The sequence below is a fragment of the Egretta garzetta genome, unplaced genomic scaffold (assembly GCF_000687185.1).
Source record: "Egretta garzetta isolate BGI_Z169 unplaced genomic scaffold, ASM68718v1 scaffold16, whole genome shotgun sequence".
In the NCBI taxonomy this organism is placed as follows: domain Eukaryota; kingdom Metazoa; phylum Chordata; class Aves; order Pelecaniformes; family Ardeidae; genus Egretta; species Egretta garzetta.
In genome coordinates, this window is record NW_009260022.1 from 3,970,588 (window position 1) to 3,993,977 (window position 23,390).

The 23,390-nt window shown below is 34.3% G+C and overlaps 1 protein-coding gene across 4 annotated transcripts in view; it reads right to left on the reverse strand.

The window, feature by feature from the left end:
- SLC25A12 (solute carrier family 25 member 12) overlaps positions 1 to 23,384 on the reverse strand; it is a 52,712-nt gene extending 29,328 nt beyond the window's left edge. For 2 of the 4 annotated variants that reach the window (XM_035896230.1, XM_009640777.2), the window contains exons 1-5: positions 23,379 to 23,384; positions 17,735 to 17,877; positions 12,436 to 12,551; positions 3,293 to 3,432; positions 385 to 531 (exon numbers count right to left, since the gene is read on the reverse strand). In XM_035896230.1, the coding sequence (XP_035752123.1) occupies positions 385 to 531; positions 3,293 to 3,432; positions 12,436 to 12,551; positions 17,735 to 17,844 (513 nt within the window). In that variant the 5' untranslated portion in view covers positions 17,845 to 17,877; positions 23,379 to 23,384. Of the gene's footprint in view, positions 1 to 384; positions 532 to 3,292; positions 3,433 to 10,780; positions 10,887 to 12,435; positions 12,552 to 17,734; positions 17,878 to 20,926; positions 20,957 to 23,378 lie in introns of those variants that run through there. The other 2 variants (XM_035896229.1, XM_035896231.1) reach the window with 2 other exon arrangements.
- Between the last annotated feature and the right edge of the window lie 6 nt (positions 23,385 to 23,390).

The window sequence follows — 23,390 nt, forward strand, 5'->3', positions numbered from 1 at the left end:
AAAAGGACAAAACTGTAAGTAGTCTTCATCTTTTGAGATTTGTCATATATTCAAATATAAAAATTAGTTGGGTTTGTCCTAAATTAATGTTCTTTTTGTGCCAGCTACAGTTTTGCCCTGCTTTAGTGGAAAGCATAGTAGACTAACTCAAACTGTTTCCAACTGCCCTTTAAGCATGTAAACCAGACATGCCAGACTTTTCCACTACTGCAGCCAAGGAGTGCTGCCATGTTTCAACCTTCCCACTCTATTATGAAGGTGATAATCTCTAACACCAAGGCAGTGATAAACAGGTAGGAGAAGACAAAGTGGGAGAGAAGCAGTAACATCTTAAACAGTACAGCTACTAAATGCTGAATTCAAGGCATTTTTCTTTATACTTACTGAAACTAAATTTTCTTCCACAAATGGAGTCAGCATATGCGAGCGAAGGGTAACCATGATGTCATTGAAGTCCAGCCCAGTTATCATACCACTTTTATTTTTGTCCTTCAATGCAAAGGCTTGTCTTGCATGTTCTGACTGCAGCTCCTAGAATGGATATTCAGAAATAGCAGATTAGAAGCAAATTTTGTAACTCACTGTTCACAAAACTCTCACTAATTTCATATTCTTACAGCATGCCTCAATACATCTCTGCATGGAGACCACAGCACAACTACAGTTTAAAGGCTAGCTCAACTAAAACAAGAAGTCTGCATACTGATTCCATCCACAGATTCATTCCTCTGTCAAAGAAAAGCCTCAACTGTAAGGAAATATGCACTTTCACTAAATTATTTGAGAAATAAACTTCACATACACACGTCCTGTCTGCTATCTATTCCTTTATTAAATACTTAACTGCAAGAGAAAATTCTGATATTGATCTTAAAGACTCAAAGTGAGCGGATCCCTTACACATCCAAGATGAAATATGGCTGGGCTATTATAAACTCATTGAAAAGTACTTGAAAATAAACAGGAGGACAGTGAAAATTATATAATATAGATTTAGATTGCCCCCAACAGCTACCTCTCATAATGTCAGAAATGGCCACTCATTTCAGGCAATTTAAAACTCCTATACAATCTGTAAAAACCTTCATATAAAGCACACTGCAGTAACCTAACCTCAAGATAATAATGATGATTGTAAATTCTATGTCCAGAAAAAGTTGTTTCCTTCTATTCAAGCAAACAATAAAACACATTCTGCTGTCATTCAGACCTCTAGAAGTAGCTAAAATAATAACCATGTTCTGACAGACAATAAGAAGAGGGCAAACTATCTAGCTTATATCACCTTTACAGTAATTTCTCAAGTCTTATAAACTCAAGATCAAGGTTTTCTAGATCAGGGTGCAACAAGCCTGCTCTGATCCAAGTCCCAAACCCCAACAAATGCTGTTAGACCAAGTAAGAAAACTAGCCTGATCTAAAAGGAGGGACAACAATATCCAACTCGTGCGCATATTGAAATTACCGCAGCCCCTACTACCCTTCCCTACTAATGGTTTTTATTATACGATTACAGTTAGAGGTTACTGTATCTTACATTACAGTATCTTGGAACAATAAACATAAAAACAGAACAGGTATTTATCACTTTGCTCTGGGTTCCCAACAAAAAGATTCTTCCCACTAGCAATCTAGGTTTTTTCTGCACTAGCATCCCGAATTTGTGCCTGGCATCACTTAAAATATGTAGTATCAAACACAGGACACAGTTTATTCCTTGAAAGTAACATCGAGTTATACCACAGCCTTGAAAGACTGTGCCAAACTCCAGTACCTCAACTTACAATATAGACTTCAGATCCTATCTAGTTAGACATGTTTTTCTTGAGTGTGCTCTGGATCTAGATACAGCTCAGTACAGGAAAGACCTGTTGGAGTAGGCCCAGAGGAGGGCCACAGAAATGATCAGAGGGGTGGAACACTTCTCCTGCTGAGAGGTGAGAGAGTTGGGGTTAGTCAGCCTGGGGAAGAAAAGGCTCTGGGGAGACTTTATTGCAGCCTTTCAACACTTAAAGGGGGCTTGTAAGAAAGATGGGGACAGACATTTTAGTAGGGTATGTTGTGATAGCACAAGGGGTAATGGTTTTAAACTAAAAGAGGGTAGATTCAGATTAGATATAAGGAAGAAATTTTTTACAATGAGCATGGTGAAACACTGGAACAGGTTGCCCGGAGAGGTGGTAGGTGCCCCATCCCTAGAAACATTCAAGGTCAGGCTGGATGGGGCTCTGAGCAACCTGATCTGGTTGAAAATGTCCCTGCTTATTGCAGGGCGGGTTGGACTAGATGACCTTTAAAGGTCCCTTCCAACCCAAACTATTCTATGATCTATTTTTATCCTGGACAATAATTACAGAGTATATCAAAGCATATCTATCCCTACTTTTAAGACAGTATGTCCAAAACTGTTTTGTATCAAAGGCCAGCTCTGGAAGTGCATAATCTATTTTTCTTCAGGTGTACTAGACAGAAAACTTTTAAGTAGTATCATGAGGTGATCACTGCATGTTAATTTATGGAATTAGGTGCAATTACCTACAATTCGGCAAACTCCTTTCTCATGAATTATAACATACATTTCTCCTACTTCCCTCTTCCTCCATCCTTTATAACTGATGTCTTCCTTTACTTCCTTCTAGTATAATGTTCAAATCATAATGTTTTTACTGTAACTTTTTGACTTAGCACAAAGTCCAGTTCTAGGAGTGAGATCCTTTAAATCCCGATCCCTAGAAGGTGCTTCAGCAACACCTCAGGAAAGCAGATCTCACTCCTGCGAAGCTGGCTGCATGTAAGACCAAACTCCCAATATATGTGTGGTAGCATGCATGCCAGTGAAGGAAAAAAAGAGTAAGTATTAGGATGACGCATCTAAAATTAAAAGAAATGTTAACCTAAAACCTTTATGTGGGAGGTTATACGGTTAATATAACACCTGGGTATACTAACGATGCAATCTTTCTCTGGTAGAGGTTAGTTTTGCTATTAAATTCCTATGACAGAAAAAGTAGACACTCAATCCAGTTTGATAATAATTGGTAAAATGATTAATTTCATAAACAGTATATTTAGTCCCATTCTTTTATAGGACGGTATTTGAGTTAAAGCACAATGAGTACCCACTGTTTACGGAACTGTTATGGAGAAGTAACAGTTCATCGTAACTGTCAGGATTATTATCAGATAATTATCATCACTACCAGAATAAGCTCAAAATTTATAATGTTATTAGTGTATTATTAGAAGTGAAAATTAATGTCAGTTCTACTTTGGAAGAAGTTTAATAACTGACCTGAAGAAACTGAGTGAACTCTGAATAGTTAAGGTGCTTCTTCCTGTTATGTCCAAAATGCAGGCGAATGAACTCACAGTCCCAGTTGAAGGGGATTTGAAGATGAATAATAGTTTGTTCAAATATTTCTTTGACATTTGCTTTGGGGGAGGGAAAAACAACAAGTGAGCTTTAGGGTACAGTAAATCTACAAGCATTCCAGGAAGGATACAAACAAATTATGTTTTAAGCAGCTGTTTAAGAAGTGTTTAATTTGTTAAGAACAATTGCTAACTGAACCTTTACAGACCTGTATAAGAACACATTTGCGACACAATGTGACAATTTTTGTATTACTGCATAAAATCTTGGAGTGAGTGTTTTATTTAGTTTTAATTAAGAAGGAATTTCCCTCATACATGACAAATAAGAGCTATTTTGCATTCTGATATAAAAATCAATAGTGGTGCTCCATCTCTGCTAGGAGTCAAATTAAGCCCTTTATGAAGAGCACGAATACCTGCATTACAATCTCACGCAATATTTGTCATACTAAGTATGGTTTGATTGAAACTTGATTATTACAATCACACTGTCTGAATATGTCTATTGAAGATAGGTATAAGAAATGCCATCTAAAACATATCATTAACTCAGCAGAAAGCACCTTATTAAAAGCTTTTGATAAGGCCTTAGCACAAAAATCAAATCCTATAAAACATAATTGGTAGTCTCAGTTATTAAAATGTTTTAAGATAAGTGAAGATAGAGATGTCCTCTTTTAAATGAAGTAAAGAAAAAACCTGTCATTTCAGAATATGGAATTCTCCATATGTATACTGTACAACTGAAATTTCAATGCCAAATGTATTATCTGAATTCAGTCAAAAACCTCATTTGAAAAAAAAAAAAGCCTGCATTATTCATACACAGCACTGCCATGCTGCAAAACAAGCCTTCTTTTTGTGCAGATTATCCAACCACATCAACAGTATAACTGGACATCTATCCATACTACATGAATACTTCAAAATCTACCTCAAAGTACCTGAATTGATTTGTTTTTATCAACTAACCTAGAACTTCCTAATAACCAAAATAAAACACGGCTTATAGCTTAGATTTAAAACAAAGTACAAAATATTTTAGCTGAAAACAGACCTCTTCTTTTATATGTTTAAACAGTTCTGCTAAAAGACAAAACGTAATGAGAACTTTCACATCATTTGATAACTCCATCAAGAGCAATTTACTTGGAGTAAATGTGTTGCTTTCTCTATGTTTATGTTAAAGGACTACTTGATTCATTCATTCTTTCAATTCTATAGCCGTTCTATGATTTCTAGATCAAATCGAGGCAAATCACTACGTGGTTTTATCTTTTCAGTGAGGAAAGGAAGGGGAACATTCAGAACAAATCTGTCTCAGAATAGGGATGTACAAAGTAGGATTCCTTGGCTAGATCACCTGCTTCACAGTTAGTTTGAGATTACATATTCAAAGGGCAGATTATGGCTAGTAAATGATTAAATTGTAATTTAGCCCTTACTTAAAGGTCAAACAGAGACTATAGACAAAAACCTGCAATTTAAGCCATAACTTCCACTGCAACATAGGCTAAAGGAGCTGTTCAGGTAAACAAGAAACTTAAGGAACTACCCTACTTATAACTCTCCATTCGTATCTATTCACTGTTATCAATATGGAAGGTGAGGGTTAAGAAAATGAGAGATAAAGCACCCAGCAGTGCTAAACTATTTTATTTTGCCAAACTTCCATTGAAAGTTTTATTTTATTTAATCTGAAGTAGATTTATTCATCATTGCTAGTTCAAGGAACCAGGAGAAGTAAATTTAAGTTCCCCCCCTACCACAAACTCACTGCAGCTTCTGACCAACCTACCCAGAGTCTTCATGTACTACAAACACACACAGACCAGTGCAGCTCACTACTGAGCTTGCAAAATGGCACTGAACTGTGAATGGAACGGAAGACAAGCCTGCTTAATTGGATTGATTGGCTTGGCTACTAGTGTACAAACAGGGTGCCAACTAGTGACTACTTACACATCTGTAAAACTGACTTCTAATACACACTGTCTTTTCCTAATGAAAACTTAGAAAAGAACATCCTGATGCAGCCAGAAAATTTAAATTGCATTTCCCAGTAACTCTTTCTTTTAACCTTAGAGAAAGGTTAAAAAAAAAAGTCTCACTTTTTTCTTATAAGAAATTATTCACACATGCTCTTATAGAAACATCTTCCAATTATTTTTAATGAGACTTAAGCCCTTGGTCTTTTCACAACTCTAATTCAAGCATTTAATGGTGTACTTCTTAAACAACCAAGAATCCGTTTCCTACGCTATTAATTTTTCCTTCTTAAAAAACTTTACAACTAGTCGTCAACACATCACAAGTCAAGGTTCTTCAGCACATAAAAATAATACTGGTAAATGAATTAACAAATTTATATTCAAGAGTGTATTGGTACTTGAAGAATCCCAGTAGTGGCTAACTAGCTTTAAAAAATGGTATCCAAATTAGCCTGTTGCTTCTCTGAAAATTGAGGTGCCTTATTCATTTTTCTTCCACGGGCAATCACTCACGATCAGTAACGTATGCTGCATGTATTACAGTAGTCTGGTTTTAAGGATATACTGTTGTATCTAATGCTTAATTAATTCCATGTTGGCTTTGTTTATGAAACATTTGGGGTACAGGAACAAAACCATGTACCTGTTGTGAATAACTGACACAGTTAAAACCACTGAAACTCTAAATACAATTTTCTAAAGCCATTTGGAATTCTCAAAGATCTCTAGATAAGCACTAACATTTACTACTTCTACCCAAGAGTAGCGATTTTTTCTTCACAATGTATCACGAATACCTTTTTAATCCCATTTTGTCGGCTATTCTCTTATATTAAAGAAAATAGCCATCACCACAACAACTCGTGTGATGAGAAGCAGCAAACAGACAATCACATTTCAGAAATTATATATAATGTGATCATCACCTACACTTCCACCACTTTGAATTATGAGATCGTATGTCTTATTTTTAATTTATTTTTTCACAGCAGAAGCAAAGCACTGACAACAAAGAAAACAGGTAACACTAAAGTACTGGGCTGGGTTTTTTGCTTTTTTTTTTTTTATCTCCCTCAGTCAAAACCAAGTAAAGCTTCTAAATTAAAATAAACTACAAGTACTTCAAATTTCCAACGGAGCTATTCTGCAGGGGACAAACAGCAAATTATTTTTAAAACCTTTCATTTTAGTATGACATTTTACAGAATGCATTCATTGTCCCTGTCAATACATCTTGCTCATTTACTAATGTCTTCTCCTACTCTTTGCTCACCTTTCCACAGTGGAATTCTTTCCTACTGAGCTGATAACTTTCTTTCCAGGCTTATAGCAATGCATTTTCTTCTCAGATAGGCATAAAAGTCAGTAGCCTGATGACATACTCGACTTACCATCAGCCCCAGGAACAATAAACCTACTACTCTAGTGCACTAGTACATTACCTCCAAGGCGACACGCATTCTCTCAAGATTGCTTCAGAATTTCCCCACCCAATCATTTTAAACAAATTATAGCTGGAGCAGCTATCTGCAGGCAGCATACACATGACTGGCTCAACCTCCATCAAACACTGTTACTATCGGGCTCAGAAAAACGATGTAAGAAAAACAAAGTTTTTAGGCAATACTGAATTTCATCAAAGGAGGAAGAATGCTTTAAGTCATAAACAATGAGATGTCTTGTTGATGGCCCATGGTGGGGATGAGCTCAGTAACCCAAGTAAGCCTTGAGGTAGTACCTGTTATTTACTTTGACTTATCAGCTCCCCAGAAAGTAGGGTGGAAACCTCACACAATTCCAGAGCCATCAACCTGTTAACAGAGTTTGCCAGCCCCTCTCACCAGTGACGGAACATCAATCATGCTTGTTAGAGACACAAAAATTTGAAGGCAATAGTTTTAAGTACTAGCAGAAGTATGCTAAAGGTTTGTTGTTTAATAGGTTTGGGGGTTTTTTAAATCTGTCTGCTCAGTCATCTACAGTCCCATTTGTACATATTTCAGCCTTAATGTACATAATGCATTTTAAGGTATTCTATGTTGCTGTTTTTCACTATTTCTGCCTACAGAAAATTTTACATATTTTCACCTAAACGCATAAAATAAAGAATCACAGTTAAAGGCAAAGAGACTTATTTTGTAGCACCTGATGCAACAGAAGCATATTAAGAGTGATCCAAATGCAGAGAATACAATAATTACTTTGACGTGAGAGCAAAATGACAAGTGGTAGGAAAAGCAAGAAAGCTAAACTAGAAATAGTTACACTGTATTTCTGCTTTTATTTTAAAATTATTAGTGATTCTGTTTAAGGTTAAGATTATTGACAGCCGTAACAACAAATTGTCAATATCTATAATTTTAATGTGGAGTTCTCCTTTTCCATTCCCTCTTGATGAAGTATGGTTTAGAACTTAATACTATATTATTATAAAAAATGAGGTGCTCCCATCCTGGATTGCTTACAAGTGTTTAAAACTGTGGTTTAAACATGAAAGAATAATACAACAGGAACGAATGAAAGAAAGAAAGAAAGAAACAAAAAAACACGAGGACAAAAAGAAGTCATAACATACAGTGGTGTTTCCTACATTATCTGCATGTGTTAATCAAAAGACATCTTGAAAACAGGCAACTAATGTATGGCTATCAGGAAGCCAAGAAAAACAGCAGTTCTAGTTTACAACACACTCGATAAAAGCATGGTGTTTTTCTTATATCCTCAGATCTGTAGCCATATGATCATGAGGTTTTTTTCTGTTTACATTTTAAAAGGTTTCCAGCCTTTATCATTGCAAATAATATTTTATAAAGCAGAACTCTTAAGATTAAATCCAAATCCTAGCATTTTCAATCCAATTGCTCTTTTGGAAATGGTGGAGGAGCCAGTACTAAGAGTGATCTGTGCTTCCTGAAAAATAATGCTCAAAATCCAAGAACTATAAGAACATACATTCAACTCCTTTCTCTTGTTCTTCTCACTCACCTTCTTCCAGTGTTCTCAAACTCTATGCCCTGATTAAGGGAAGTCTGAACTTTCTCTCCCAGATTAAAATTTGTTTAAGGAAGCAGATGGACGAGATTTCAGTATCACTGTATATCCAACTTCTGAAACTATTACATTGATGTTTATTACTTCAGTCCACCAATACCAAGGTAATTTTCACATAGTTGCATTACTAGGTAACCAAACCCCTTACTCCCCCTCAGTGCCCTTAAAGAAGAGGCCATTATACTCTGCAAAATATTTTTAATTGGATTTTGAGCTGCAGGATGTTTTAAAAAGCCTTATGTTCAGTTCCATAAATATTTTCCAATTATCTCCAAAATAATGTAAAAATTCTGAATACAGAAGAATCACAAACATGAAGGCAGTAAAATTGTTTCAAAATCTCATTATTTTAGCTCTATCTTTCTATGCATACCAGCACTGGTATTTAACTAAAAAAGTGTCTCTGCAATTCTCCAGTTTATCAGAGAATGGCTTTCTTTGTGGTGATTCTACAAGGAAGAACAGCTGGAAAAAGCCTTGAAATTGTACATTCCAATTAAAAGTGATACAGTCCAGATCATTGTATGCTCTGCTAAAGGGATAAATTACAAAGAATCCTTTTACTTCCAGTTAGAAAACCTATTTTTGAGATAAGTTTTGGTGATAGTCACAGACTTCACTTTTTAACCATAGCAAAGATTATCTGCTTCAACATTGAAGCAAACCAAATAGCTTGAGCAGATTTAATATTCAGGTTTGCTTTAACCTAAACTCAGGTCAAAAGAACTGTACAGAATAGCAATAAAAAGAAGCTTCCTTAGTACGACAGCATTAATTTTATAGAGTGTTTTTAAATATTTCACTCATGTTAAGTGGCTTAGTCAATTATGTCCCATGATCAAAAAAGCAAAGTGGTTCTCAGTCTTCTCTGGCTAGAGATAGCAACCCACAACAAGAAAGACAATGCATGAAAAAAAAATCACTTTTATCAGCTTTAGCTGTTACCTTTTCAATATTTCATGGTTAAAGCAATATGGTAAGGGCTCATCAGCAACACATTTCCCATAAAATATTCACCCAGGAATCACTTATGAAGACATACAAGCATTTGATCAGGAAAACAAATGCTTTTTTTCTATTTCTCCACAACTAAAAAGTAATTTAAACTACACTGTTGCTTCTATCAATGGGTTATTAAAATAGTAATTTTACTGCTTTTTATTCACCAAGCTGACAGCAAGTCCAGGCTGAAACTTGTAGGAGTACTGAGCATGCTGTTCAGTTTGCTCATACAAAGTAGGTCCAATCTCATGTTCTTGCAATGGACCTACTATACAAATACTGCATACTATCTGCACATTTACGGCAGTCATTCATACAGGATTTCTGGATGTCCAAAACTCCTGGAAAAATGTCCCAAAGCAATAAGAAAGCAGATGACACTAAAGTGACAGAAGGCTTTCTGTTTCAACAATCCCAATTAACATATGATATTGCACAAAGACAGTGATTAGCATAGCATAGCTAACAAGTATTTTTACCAAATAGTTTCCAAAGAATCATAAACTCTTTGTCCTCCTCCACTTCTCAACTCTTAGGACACAGGTTCTTGTGTAATACAATTTAATTAATAGTTTCCTCATTGGAGAGTTGGAAGCTAAACTTTTGAAGAGACAAGTGGCAGACTGAGGCTAAAGAGGACTGCAAGAAGCTAAAGTGCTCAAGTATGGTCCGAGTCCCTGTCAGTAAACAAATCCTAAAAAGGAGATGTGAACCTGACTGGAGCAACTTACTTTCAAATACCTAGCCAGCTCTAAAAATCAACAAGTACACTTAACTTTCTCCAGGAAACTGAAAATTTGAGTAGATCAGGATATTTTTTGAAAATGCCATACAGTCATACCCAAATGATTTTGAGACATTATCTCATTGTCCAGCAAAGCCAGCATTCGGTTCAAGTTACTGGCCTAACAGACCCCAGTTGATGTGGTGTTCCACTCTCCAGCACCTCCACCCCTTGTTCCAGATGCACAGTGCAGAAAAACCTTAGTAAATCCATGTCACTTCTGGCAAGACTTACTGGCTTAAGTTAGCTTTGGAATCAGTGCAATCACATTCACATAGCACTGCATCTGAGCTAGAAAATCTTGACTCACGTTTGCTACCATAACCAACACGGTTTATCTGCAGACTGGATACATCACACACTCATACAAGAGAGCTGACTTCTCTGATGGCAGTTCTCACTGATTGGCTAAACTTACTCCGTTTCAGTATATTTCTAATAATTTATTACAACTTTTCACTTTAAGACATGATTTTATATATTGTCCTGTTTTTACATGAAACTAAACTCTGTGCCTTTCTGTTTATGTGGTGTGAAAATGAAAGAGTGCAGGACTTATTTATAAAACAGCCCTTACAGATCACAAGACTGACTTGGAAATTGGCTGAAGAGTTACCAAATTCTGAACATGTCATATATCTTCATCCACATTTTTCCCACATGCATTAATTTGTATCATATGCCTATGAAGTAAAAATAAGTAGCCCATGTTACAAACAACAAAAAAAAGGCAAATAAGCAGCAGTAAATGTGGGAACTGTAGCACAAAAATATGTACCACTGATAAGTTACAGCATAACATTAAATATAGTAATAATCACAATATAATTAATTTTGTAAAAACAAGAAACCAATAGTAAATTTTAAATTCCCTAAAGAGTTTCCTCTAAAAAGATTTATCAGCCTTATAAAAAAAAATTCAGTGAGAAAGATACAGAAAAAAATGTGCCATTTTCTGTTTTAGTTTCTCTTGTTTGTGTTGTTCTTTTAGCCTTTAATATAATGATATGTTTGTAAAAATAACAATTCTCAGTCTGATTGAGGAATCTGTATACAATCTGGTATTACTTTTTGTTCATTTACAGAACCAGCTATTTCAAGTGTGTTCACGAGAGCTACAAAGCACGTATCCCCGTTTTGTGAGATTATTAAACATACCATCATTAACATGGTCACACTGATTGTAGTAGTTTGTCTAATTCCTAATGACTGCATTTACTGACTTCACCTTTACTTAAGTTCTAAAAGATTTTATTTTCAAGATGTTGTGTATCCAAATTGCTTAGTATTTGACCCTGCAGTTAATGATGTAATTTAACAGACATAATAAGTCAAGCAGTTTGTTTCCATAAAAAGACCCTTGCATTTTTTTTTCCAACAAGTTGCCATAATTTTCATAAGAATGAAATAGTACAAACAGCAAGTGCTTACAAATCCAAGTATAGTTTGCATTTTCTTTATTGAGAGCTTTATTCTTTGGATATAAATAACATTTAATTCTCATTCCATTTTATTAAAATTCTTAGCATTGATTTATCTAATGTTCATAAACATATGAAGTTTTAAAAATAAAACCTAGTCCTCCTTAAACTGCAATGTCAATAACAGTTATTTAGCAACATCATAAAGCAGTATAGTTAGCCTAAAGATTTTTGTTCAATTACTAATTTATGTGATTAGGTTAAAAAAAAAAGTAACAAAAGTGAAAGGCCATATCTTCTTCCTAATTTTTCAAATATATGATCTAGTTGTAAATTACACTCATAACATTAAAGTAAGATTTGCTCCTGAAGAAAAGGAACACTAAACTAGGAATTCAAAAGATTAGACCTCCTTCATTTCTATATTGAGCTCTTACTGTATTTAATGAAAACTCTTCAAAGATATGTGGAAATCCAGGACATATTTTAAAAATCCCTCATTGCTGAAGAAGTTTGAAGTCCACAAAACTTTACTTACGATGACACTGAACAAAACAGCATTGTATTAACTACTTCAGGAACATGAAAAATCTTGATTCAAGAAGACAGAGCAAAATATATCTTGTTTATGTGTATTTCTTAAGCATGTATCACTTGAAAGAAAAAAAATGTTTTACTCATGCAAACTGTTAGGAAATCAGTGCAGTACTGCACAATATGTATTTCTATGCAACCAATGGTGACGAACCAGTATTACAATTTATACTATTATAATCACTTTCTTAAACAGTTTTTCTTTAGATATTCTTACCAAATGTTACTTCTCCATTGCCACTCTTGTCAAATAACTGAAAAGCAACAATGAATATTGCATCTGGAGTACACAAAACAGATTCAAATGCCAAAAATTCTTGATAGGAAATCAACCTACAAAGGAAAATACAGACATTATAAAGATTTCAAAAAATTATTCACAATACCAATGATATTTTGTGTTTCATGCTCTAGAAAACTGTGTGATCCAATTATTAAAATAAAATTCTAATATAAAAAAGACTCTACACTAGAACCTGAAAAAGTATTTGTTATTTGTTACATTTAGGTAGTGACTTGACCTAACTTTTATGCAACTCAGTTTCTTCCAGTATAAAAGTACTGAATTCTTCATATCCATCAACAACAAAATATAATCAATTCTCAGTGAATACCTACAATTTATTACCTTGTAATAAAGACATAAAAAACCCACAGAAATTCTACCACCATGAAATTTACATGGCTGTCGTTATGTTACTAATTTATATATGTATTTCTACTGAGAAATAAAAGATAGTTTAATGCAAGTATAGGAATATACTGTACAATATATGTATTTTCTTAAAACAACATATAGCATTCATAAAAAACAAACAGGTTCAAAAAAAGTTATACTTTACTACATATACAGAAAAAATATTACACTTCAAATATAACATGAACCGCAAGGTCATGTACTTGAGGACAAGAAAGAAAGAAAGACGCTATAAGACCATTTGGACATAAGGACAGATAGACATGACCAAGGCAGGGAAGGATTTGCGTGTAACAGCAGATCACAAGATTCTGAGCTGTGTATGCAAGACAGTCACCATATAGAAAAATGAAACTCAGGATACATTAGGAAAGCTGTTTCTGTGTGAGATAAGGAAGCAGTGGTATCCCCAGATAGGCTTCCCACAACATGTCTGAAATGCAGCACAGAAATCCAAGTCCTTGTGTTCAACACTTATAAACTCAGACTTGAACGTGTGCACATGTAGCTTATTAGGATAATCAGAAATAAGTTTTCTAGAGGAATTCATCCTACTCAGACTAACAGAAAAAATATTTAGAAGGGATTCTAATGCTGCATGTAAGAACAGCTGTAGAAAGATAAGCCCCAAGCCAGGAGAAGATAAAGGATAATGTTGTCACAAGAACAAAATCACGTATCCATAAAGGTATTTGGAGCAGGCATATACTGTGGCCTTTCCAGAATACTGCAAGCAAAAGCTTTAGGTTTTAACAGCACGCTTGGTTTAGTAAAACTACTGTGTGTTTTCATCCTTGTAAAAATAGGGGACTTAGCTTGATGAGTTAGAATATTCCATCCTGTTGTGAGTTCCTGAACAAAATTTATAGAAATAAATTATAGGATATCCATTTTAGCATCAAATAAATTATCAACAGGAATAAGAATTTTAATTACATTTTTAAATTAAACAAAAATATTACTATTTCAGTAGATGCTGTTAAAACATAGAATATCACTGTAGATGATACATTTTCATAGAAAATGTAAATAATTTATCTGAATTTAGTACCCTTCATAGGAGATCATTAACTCATAATGCTTACTGCACACCTATACTGCTTACTGCTAAAGAGCCAAGTAGAAATTCTGTTCCACAGAGAAAAATAAAAGAAACAAAATTCAAGCCACACTCTTCATTCATGTATCTAGTCTTTCTCCATCAAAATACACATAAAGCAGAACTGAGATATTTAAACAAGGTTACATATGTTAACATTCTTGCATATATGTACTATACAGAAAATACAGAAAAAATGTAGTGATTTTGAAAGGAATTAAGATATGACAAATACAGAATTGTGATATTAATTTGTCACACTTTAGCCACAAAAATCAAAGATGTGAGAATGGTTCTTCAGATGCAAAGTCAATTTCATCCAAAGGATGATCTTCATAAATAAGTGTTTAGTATCAGAGAAACAAAGTAACGTTTAAAATAATTGTAAATACTATCATTTCAAAATATACCTCATATACAAGTGTAAACCTGACATACAAATTAATTCCTAACCAGGAAGCTTTATAACTGACAGAATCAAGTGACGATCTCTGTAGAATGCATTCGTAGAGGCCTGAACCTGAAAGAAGCCGTCTTCAGAGGTCTCACTTTAACAGTGCCTACAGCAAAAGGAGATAGACACATTCAATTTCCTTTCCATATATTCAATTTGCAATGCCTAAAAGCAGGGATATCCCCTGTGATCCTCCATTATCCATTAGGGCGGAGATAACAGGAGCTGGATTAAACAGAATGATGGAGCTTCCCACCCAATCGCTACTCAAGTATCATTCAGTGAACCCACTGCATTACAGAGTCCATAACAATATCAAATCACTCACCTTTCATTTTATCTGTAACATTTTAAAAAAATTCCTTTCCTCTTATTTCTTCTGTACCATTACTCTTCAAAGGCACACAAAGTAAGCCATGTGTTTACATTTTTTCTCTATCTTTCCTTTTTTCCTACTACAACTCTTTTCTCTTTTTTCCCCACACAACATAGCTTTTAGACAGCTCTGCTGTGACTCTCCATTATGTGAAACATCAAGTCTTTCTTCAGGACTTAGCTTAAGAAGAAGACATTTCCAAATTTTAAGAACAATATGCTGATAAGCAGAGTAACCAGAAACAAGCAATTAAAATTAAGAATTTTGAATTACTACTGTGAAATTTTGAAGGTTTGAAGGGAGAAGAAAATCTTTGGGTTTAAAACTGCAATATCTACTAATGTTATTTATGTAATTAGGAAGCTGGTTTTGGCATACCTATATAAGTACATTATTCAGAGAGGATATATATTCTAATTTCAAAAGTAGTGCCTGCAGTCTGATGACATAGGAATGCTTACCTACGCCATCGGTGAAATCCCACTGTAAACAGATAGCAGACAAGGCAGTTTAGGCTAAATTCTAATTTAGACCTCATCACATTAATTTCTCAGGACATGCATTTGTAACAATGAGGAAGAAACACTCTGAAAATGAAAAGTCATCTGTTTTAAGGACTACCCTATGGAGTCCCACTAAAGCAAACCAGTAGCAATGGGAGAAGGAAATAGTACTCCAGAACAGTTAATTAAGTATCAAGTTACCATCAGGAAAAAGTAAAAATACATTTTTTTTAAACATATGCCTACAGCCAGTTCCAAAATGTGCTTTTTTTTCTAAAGTGCCAAAGTTAAAACTAAATTAAATAAAAAATTATTAACAAAAAAAAGTTACCAAAACCACTTGGCATATTTATTTGAAGGTCAAGCAAGGCTGAGAGAACGTGATAGGAGACACAGGAATGAAATGTCTTAACAGAATCCAAAGCTTCTCAATGACTTGTGTGATTTCGGGCTGCATTTAATTTACAAATGTCTGTATGGAATAGGACTACTGATACTTCCTCGGACTTCATAAAGTAACTTTAAGTCCTTGGAAAGATGTAATATATTTCGGAATTCAGTTGAAGATTACAATAATTCTTCATGCTGCAGATTCAATTCTCTATGCAGATGATACAGTTCTTAGAGCCTGGATTTTGATACATTACAGCTCACTACAAAAGGAAGAATGTGAATGCAAAAATAAATAATCCAATTATGATGATGGGGGCATAACAAATTCTTCACGTGAAATACAGATTGGAGAGAAATATAAATTAAAACATTTAGGAAAACAAGTTTCAAACAAGTATCAACAGATATTCAGACAGACAGACATCTTTTATTGCAGACCATATGGTAATAATTCCCATTCCCACTGTTCCCATGTAGAAGTAGATAAAGCACACTTACCCATATTTGATTACCTCTCTTCAAACATTACCCAAATTTAAAACAAGAAAAATAACAAAACAAAACAAAAAACCCCTTATATTCACAGAGATCAACAAAAAAAAGTAATGCCTTAAAGTTCTGTTGTAGGAATAAAATAAATTACTGATTTCTCAATGTAAGAAAGTTTTATAAAACATTTTCTGAAGAAATGCACACCATAAAAGATAACCAACAACTTTCAGAGAAACAAGATACTCAACATGTTGGTTTACTAGTCACCAATTAGACTACTATTTCAACAGATAAATACAAAATAGCATTTTCAATCCATAACAATGCAGACATGTATTACAAGCAGAGACAGGTTATTTCGATATATCAAATGGATGTATATATCAAATGTATTATCAAAATGCTGCAGCTTTATAAAATGAAAAAAAATCATGTAACTTTACATCAAACAGGATATCCTACACTTGTCATTCAGTGCAAAAATGTATAGAGCATATATAATTTTATTTGTAAAGCATAGATACTGTGCAAGCTGCTCAGGATACTATGCAAACTAGTAAAATATTCTAAAGCAGAACACAGGAAAATAAAAACATTTAAGTGATGTCAAAGGTCAGATTTAGACTCACAAATCCAAGGAAGCTAAGGGGCTTTCAAATTTAAAGTAAGTTACACCTATGTATTTACAAATGCACTATACACAATTTTAACAACAACTTTCTTCTCTACAAAAACCCACTCCCTTCTGCATTCTGAACTTCTTCTCTGATCCATCTTAACCTTTTCACTTTATTTTAAAAATGGCCATGCTTCCTACTACAATCCAAGGCCAAAGCTAGAAGCCTACATAAAGCAAGAGAAAAGGCTCATTTGAAGATGAGTGGGTTAGAGGGTACTACCTCAGTGGAGTGGACATTCTGTAAATTAGTTTCAGAGAACTGTCTAAAAGCAAGTAATATCATTTGTAAGCAGAGTTGGAAAAGCATTATGTGGTATGACCTTATCTTGATTAGGCAACACCTTCTTCCTTCATAGAGTCATTAGCATCTCTCTTTCTTAATAGCCAGCACTTTAAAAAACTCCTCGATGGTTTGATTTGAATTGCACACTAGAGAATTAAGAAATATTTTCCATATTTCCATGTTTAATTACAGGTACTAAAGACTCTACATAATATTTAGTCATGGACCTGAGTATACAGAAAAGAACTTTTCCAAGGCAATTTGCAGTTCAACTTGCTTTGCATTTTTAGTAATTGTTAAAAGTCCATTAAGACAACTCAATTTAAAAAATGCATTGAACTCTTCACTGTTAAACACTGTATTTTTTTCCCAATTTCCACAAATGTATAGCCTATTGTACTTGAGAAAAAACTTATGATCTAAATAAGCTTGAAGTGTAATAAAATCAATTATGTATTTTAGTAGATGAAATTATCAAACTCAGTCACTCACACATTTACCAATGCATTACAATCTTCTAACAGAAAGCAAAATTCTCACCCATCCTTTGTTTGATCTGCCACTCCAGCCAACAGCTGCACTGTTTTAGGATTGTAGCGCGGATCTGTATGAAGTCCTAGGTATTTTTGCACAAAATCTTCTGGGGTCATGTAATGCTCGCCATCCTTCTCAACACTGGCATACTAGATTGAAAATAAGAAAAAAAACCCACACAAACAAAAATGAATCCATTTAGATGCTAATTATCAGTGATTACCAAACTAGTATCTTTACTGAGTATCACTTAAAATGGTGCACAACTGTCTGCATGTAACTGCTCTGAAATTAATGGGCTTGATTAAACTAATAGCGTTACTGTACTAGTTGCATACCACAACAATCAGATTATCCCTGTAGAATAGATGTGTTCACATAATGACCAATATCTTCTAATAAAAAGACAATTACATATTTTCAGAAACTGTCAGGTAATTGTATAAATTTATAAAAATGCTGTAGCTTTCCATTCACAGCTACATTGTAAAAACACAGAACGTAAGGTGTCTTACAATTTCTAGTACCAGATATCTTCTGAATAATTGTTCCTGATCATTCTTATAGCTACCTTGGAAAACACATATTATTTCTTTTCCCTTTTTGTGAGAGATAACTTTTCAGATTAATTTTTATCCTGAAACTAATGGCTTTGGCATTTTTCACTTAAGTGAAAATTGACACACAGACAGAAAGCATTTGGGTCACTTGAAATGCTTAACTTTGATTTTGAGTTTTAATTTTATTAACAGTAAATTTTCAAATAAAAATCACAGGCAAATTTTAGAATTCTAAATATTAATTTAATAAAATTAAATTTAATAAAAATTTAAATATTAATAAAACTAACTTAAAATAAAATAACCAAGTCCATCTTTATTAGTTCTACACCAAGATAACTGCCATATGTCTGTATCAGTATTCTTACTGATTACTTTTCTGTTTCAAATCACTAATCACTGGTTCTTAGCTATAGGTGAGCTTTAAATTAAACGTGAACTTTTTAGCATGAAGTAGATACCATCCCTCAGCTGTCCAGTTACGCTGAGTAAGACCAATCTTGAGCTAAGAACATAAGGAGGCAGGAGTAGAAAGCACCACAAGTGATGAATAAAAAGGAAATGTATTATGGAAGTTCATACCCCTCAGATCTTGTTTCAAGATGGCAGTATAGGTGCAGGAAAAATTTCTTATATATGACAGTACTCTTAGAAATAAAAACTAAGTTTTCAGATAGCAAAGTTAAACTATGTTTGCATCCTGGAACACAGGAAAGTAGCTCACAGAAGATTTCTAGTTCCCTAAACTACTGTGACCCAATCCAGTTTGACGACAGAGCACATTTCTCAGCATTTTTGCTCACAAAACCTGTAAGCAAGCTTATTTAATAGTTTAAAATCCATCTCTTCTGTTCACTATCTACTGTACAGTCTACTTGTACACACAATGATTTAGATTAAGACCTTCAAACATATACATAGAGCTGTGTTCATTCTGAGAATGTGAAGTTACAAAACTACACAACTGTTTCATTAGAATTTTGATTTGCAATAGAAGTAGTGATTTTAATTCAGGTAATTTGCCTTTCCAGGTCCTAGTCATTAAAAGATGACTACATAAGCATTCTCTGCAGAAAAAGAAATGGCAGTGCCCACCAGGATCTATAGTGCAGCGTCTATGCTAGAATGGCCTTTATCTCGAAGTTGTAGCTTTTCCACTATATACTGCAGTATCATGATTCAGCTGACACAGCCTTACGTGAAAGAGTAACAAAACGTGGCCTTACTCTGCCAGGGACCCACAAGAATTAGAATATTAACAGTAAGACTTACACACAATACCTGTTAAGGTGTAACACTCCATTACAATAAAGGGGATCACTCACATGTCTTATGCTTGTTTCAGCTGGATGCAACCCAACCAATTCAGTCAGGACAGCATTTCAGCATAAAGGAGCTCGCATCAGCATCAATGCCTGCTTAAGCATCTTCCATATCTCTTCCACAATACCAGCCCCTCACATCGCCTCATCACCTCTCTCTCTTCCACCCTATAGCTGTGATGACAGCTGTTTGCAAGACTGCACTGTGAACCAGATTATTGAACTAATCCAGAATTAGATGATTTCCACAAAAACAGAAACACAAAGCAGTGGACAGGAATCCTTTAATTCAGCACTGCTGCCGACATGACAATATAATTAAACTGTTGCTTCACTGAATCAACACAGAAAGGTTCTCTTCTGTCGTATACACAAGTGACTAAAAAACGCATTATGAAACACAATTCTGCTGCAAAACGTGCAATACAAAAAAAGTTTTATGGATGAAGGACTATCAAACATGCAGAGTATTGAGCATATCTTCAAGAACAACAAAATTCAACTGTATGACAGTAGAGTGCATATCAAAAGACAGTCAAAATCTAAACTTCATCATCTTTTTTTCTTCAGGCACCAATTTATCTATTTATTACAAATAGTGAATTGTTTTACAATAAAAACTGTGAGAAGTTTTGTTAAAAAAATGTTGAGACAAAAATAATTAACTGGCAGATACATTTTGCTCCATATGAGAAGGTCATAGTATTTTGAAAGAGCCTGGCAGCAAGCCAATAAATTAAGGCCTGACAAAGTAGCTAGGCTAAGTATTTCAGCACGTATTTACATTTGTCCTCAAGTTACCTTTTCGCCATATAACTTAAGAATCTTTTAGCACAAAATAGGCAACTGTAAATTAAATCTTAATTTGCATATAAAATATACCAATTACATCTATATTTTCCTCAGTCTTGAATTCTATTACTTTATAACACAAAATTCTTACTATATATTTGTAGACTGCCTCAGGTAAGCACTTGATGAATTTGCATGAGAGTCTTTTTTAAACATCTTCACATAACATGAACACACAAAAACCCTACTCTATTTGTACAATGTAGTGTTAGGTATCACCACACTTTCAGGAACAATACCTTCTTTGAAAAATTAGTTTGTTTTCAATTTAAAGGGGTTTTGTTTCCCAATTAATTTATCTGGGCAGAGGAGAAATAAGTTCCAAAACCAGAGACACCTACGGGTACTCTTAACATACTTTTAAGTAAGCTAAGCTATGAGCAAGAGATGCAAGACATTTTTAAGTGGGGATGGGAAAGTTTCCTGTATTAAAATTGGAAATTTGTTTTTGCTTCTTTCTCCACCTTGCTGTAACAGGTTCCACTTGCATTCAGCAGGCATATATTGGAATCAAACTGCAAAAGCCCAGCATTTAGTTTCTAGTAAAAAGTCTATCAACAATATCAACTATATTCCACAAGGGCTGACTGTGTCTTGCCTAAGAAAAAAGAATGAAGTCTCACTAAGAAATCTGATAACTGTTGCTCTATGCAACTCCTTTATCCTTCAGTGATGGTTGTTTCTGAAGTCAGTGGTTAGCAAACACCTGAGAGGTAACTTATTTGACGGTATACAAACATGAAATTCCAATGCGTGCATTTCACAGTTACAGGATTACATAGAAATAATAGCACATCTTTTTAAAACAACTAAGATTTTTAACAGTTTAAAATAATAAAAAGAAATATATAGCAAGCTTCAGAAATTTTAAGAGGTATAAAAGCATATACCGAGCATCCATTAAGATACAACTTAAGCTGGATGGACAGAGGACACATATCACAGTAGAGGATACGCATGAACAGACAGAAATTTAAGTACACTCTCTATGAATAAGGTGGATGACGAAGAGGCCTAGAGTTCACATCTTCCCTTGTGCTCATTTCCAGGGGAAGCCAAATTTAGGAAGGAATGCACGCCCTTTAGCTGAAGCTGAACAGGCCAGCACCCTCAGCAAAGAGCACAAAATATCTGACCCCTGATGTGTGCAACACTAGCAGTATTTCATAACATGACTCTCTAGAACTCAGTTTTGGAAAGAGTAAGGGTTCTCTTTTGATTTTTTTTAAAGTTTGCAACTAACTTTGCTTGCTATCTATCAAACATAAAACACGATTTCAAACTCACTTAGAAGCAAATATAATCCCCAAATAAACTCTCTACGCCAGAGGTGTGCTGATTTTTTTACTGCAAATCTCAGATATGCAAAACTTTTGTATTTTTCATTCCTCAGAGCACAAAACAATCCACAACTTAATTTGCATGTTTCTTTGAAGTTTGTAAGATAGACATGGAAAAGACCAAAAAGTTGTTTTAAAACCAGTAGACTGTCTGCTTTTTAGGTCAGTAAAACATGTATTGTCACAGAGACAATTTAAAGAACCAGTTGCACCATGTTCTTCCTCTCCACTTTTCCCTGTATGACCAAAATCAAGGACTTCAGACAATATACTTATTGCCAGAAGCAAACACTTCTGACTGGAAGTCAAGAACCATAAAAAGTGCGTATTTCCAAGTCGAACAGAATATTTTGACACCACATTTCACTTTTTTGCAATCAAATATGCAAAAGTGTCTTGCAAAAAAGTTGGAAGAGGGGTATGATGTTCTAGAACCACACATTTTTATATTGTATTAATATATTTTTTAAAATCATATTTTCACATTGCTTATTTTATTAACATACTCTACTGTATTCTTGTATACATCTATATTCCTTGTATATCTATAAAAGCTGAATTTCATGTCAACAATAAATGAAGCTGTGATGGAAGACTTTTTACTAGAAACTAAATGCTGGGCTTTTGCAGTTTGATTCCAACATTCCAAGTTTTGGCACTCAAGCAATATTACCAGTGTAATCCACTACACAAAAGCAAAAATCTGCCAAAATTATGGTTGAGATATAACTTCCCCCTCTCAGGCAAAATGGTATCTCTGTCTACTTATCATATGCGGAAACTGTTAGATAATATGGTAGGACCAAAAGATACATGTCGAAGATGAAACAGTAGATTTTATTACTTACAGTATTAGCTCTAATACTTAATTTTATATTATTTCATTTTTCACAGAGTAAAGCTTCTGGAATATATTGTATAATACTCAATATCAAGGAGAAGAAAAAGGGTATTTTAGTTATTTTGGCAGCAGTCCAACCATGGACCTAAAACATAGTTGTTCTCTGTACTCCACCTACCTGATTCAAACCTTGTTATGAAAGTTTTAGGACTGACTGTTTTTTCCTCTTAGATTGTGCTTCGCTGTACCTAAGGGGATGCTGTTATTTATACATGTTAATGCTAATGCCCTGCGAGATATAGTATTATGAAATACTTCAATCTTAAGAAGTAAATTTTAACTTCTAAAAACATTGCCAGTAATCCCTCCATTTATCAGAGGAACACATATAAAACCCAAGGAGAAAACATACAGCCATGGAAGAAGAATTTCTTAGAAACTTGCAAAAGTGTATTAAAAAAAAATAACAGCACCTAGTTACAGTTATTCGCTTTACAGAAAATTAGAAAATACCTCATAAAATTATTTAAGATTATAATTTGGAACTAGTTAAGCACAATTTGCATCAGGAGCAGTTTCTCCTCAACGCCTGAAGGCCCTTTCAATACATTGTTCCTGCAAAGTGAACTTGCAAGTGCCCCACAAGCACGGCACACGTATGATGCCGTGGCAAACTGCTGAAAGGGCAAGAAATAAAAGCCTGTCAACGACACAGCATTAGACAGATCTTTTTACCTGCAAGAAAAT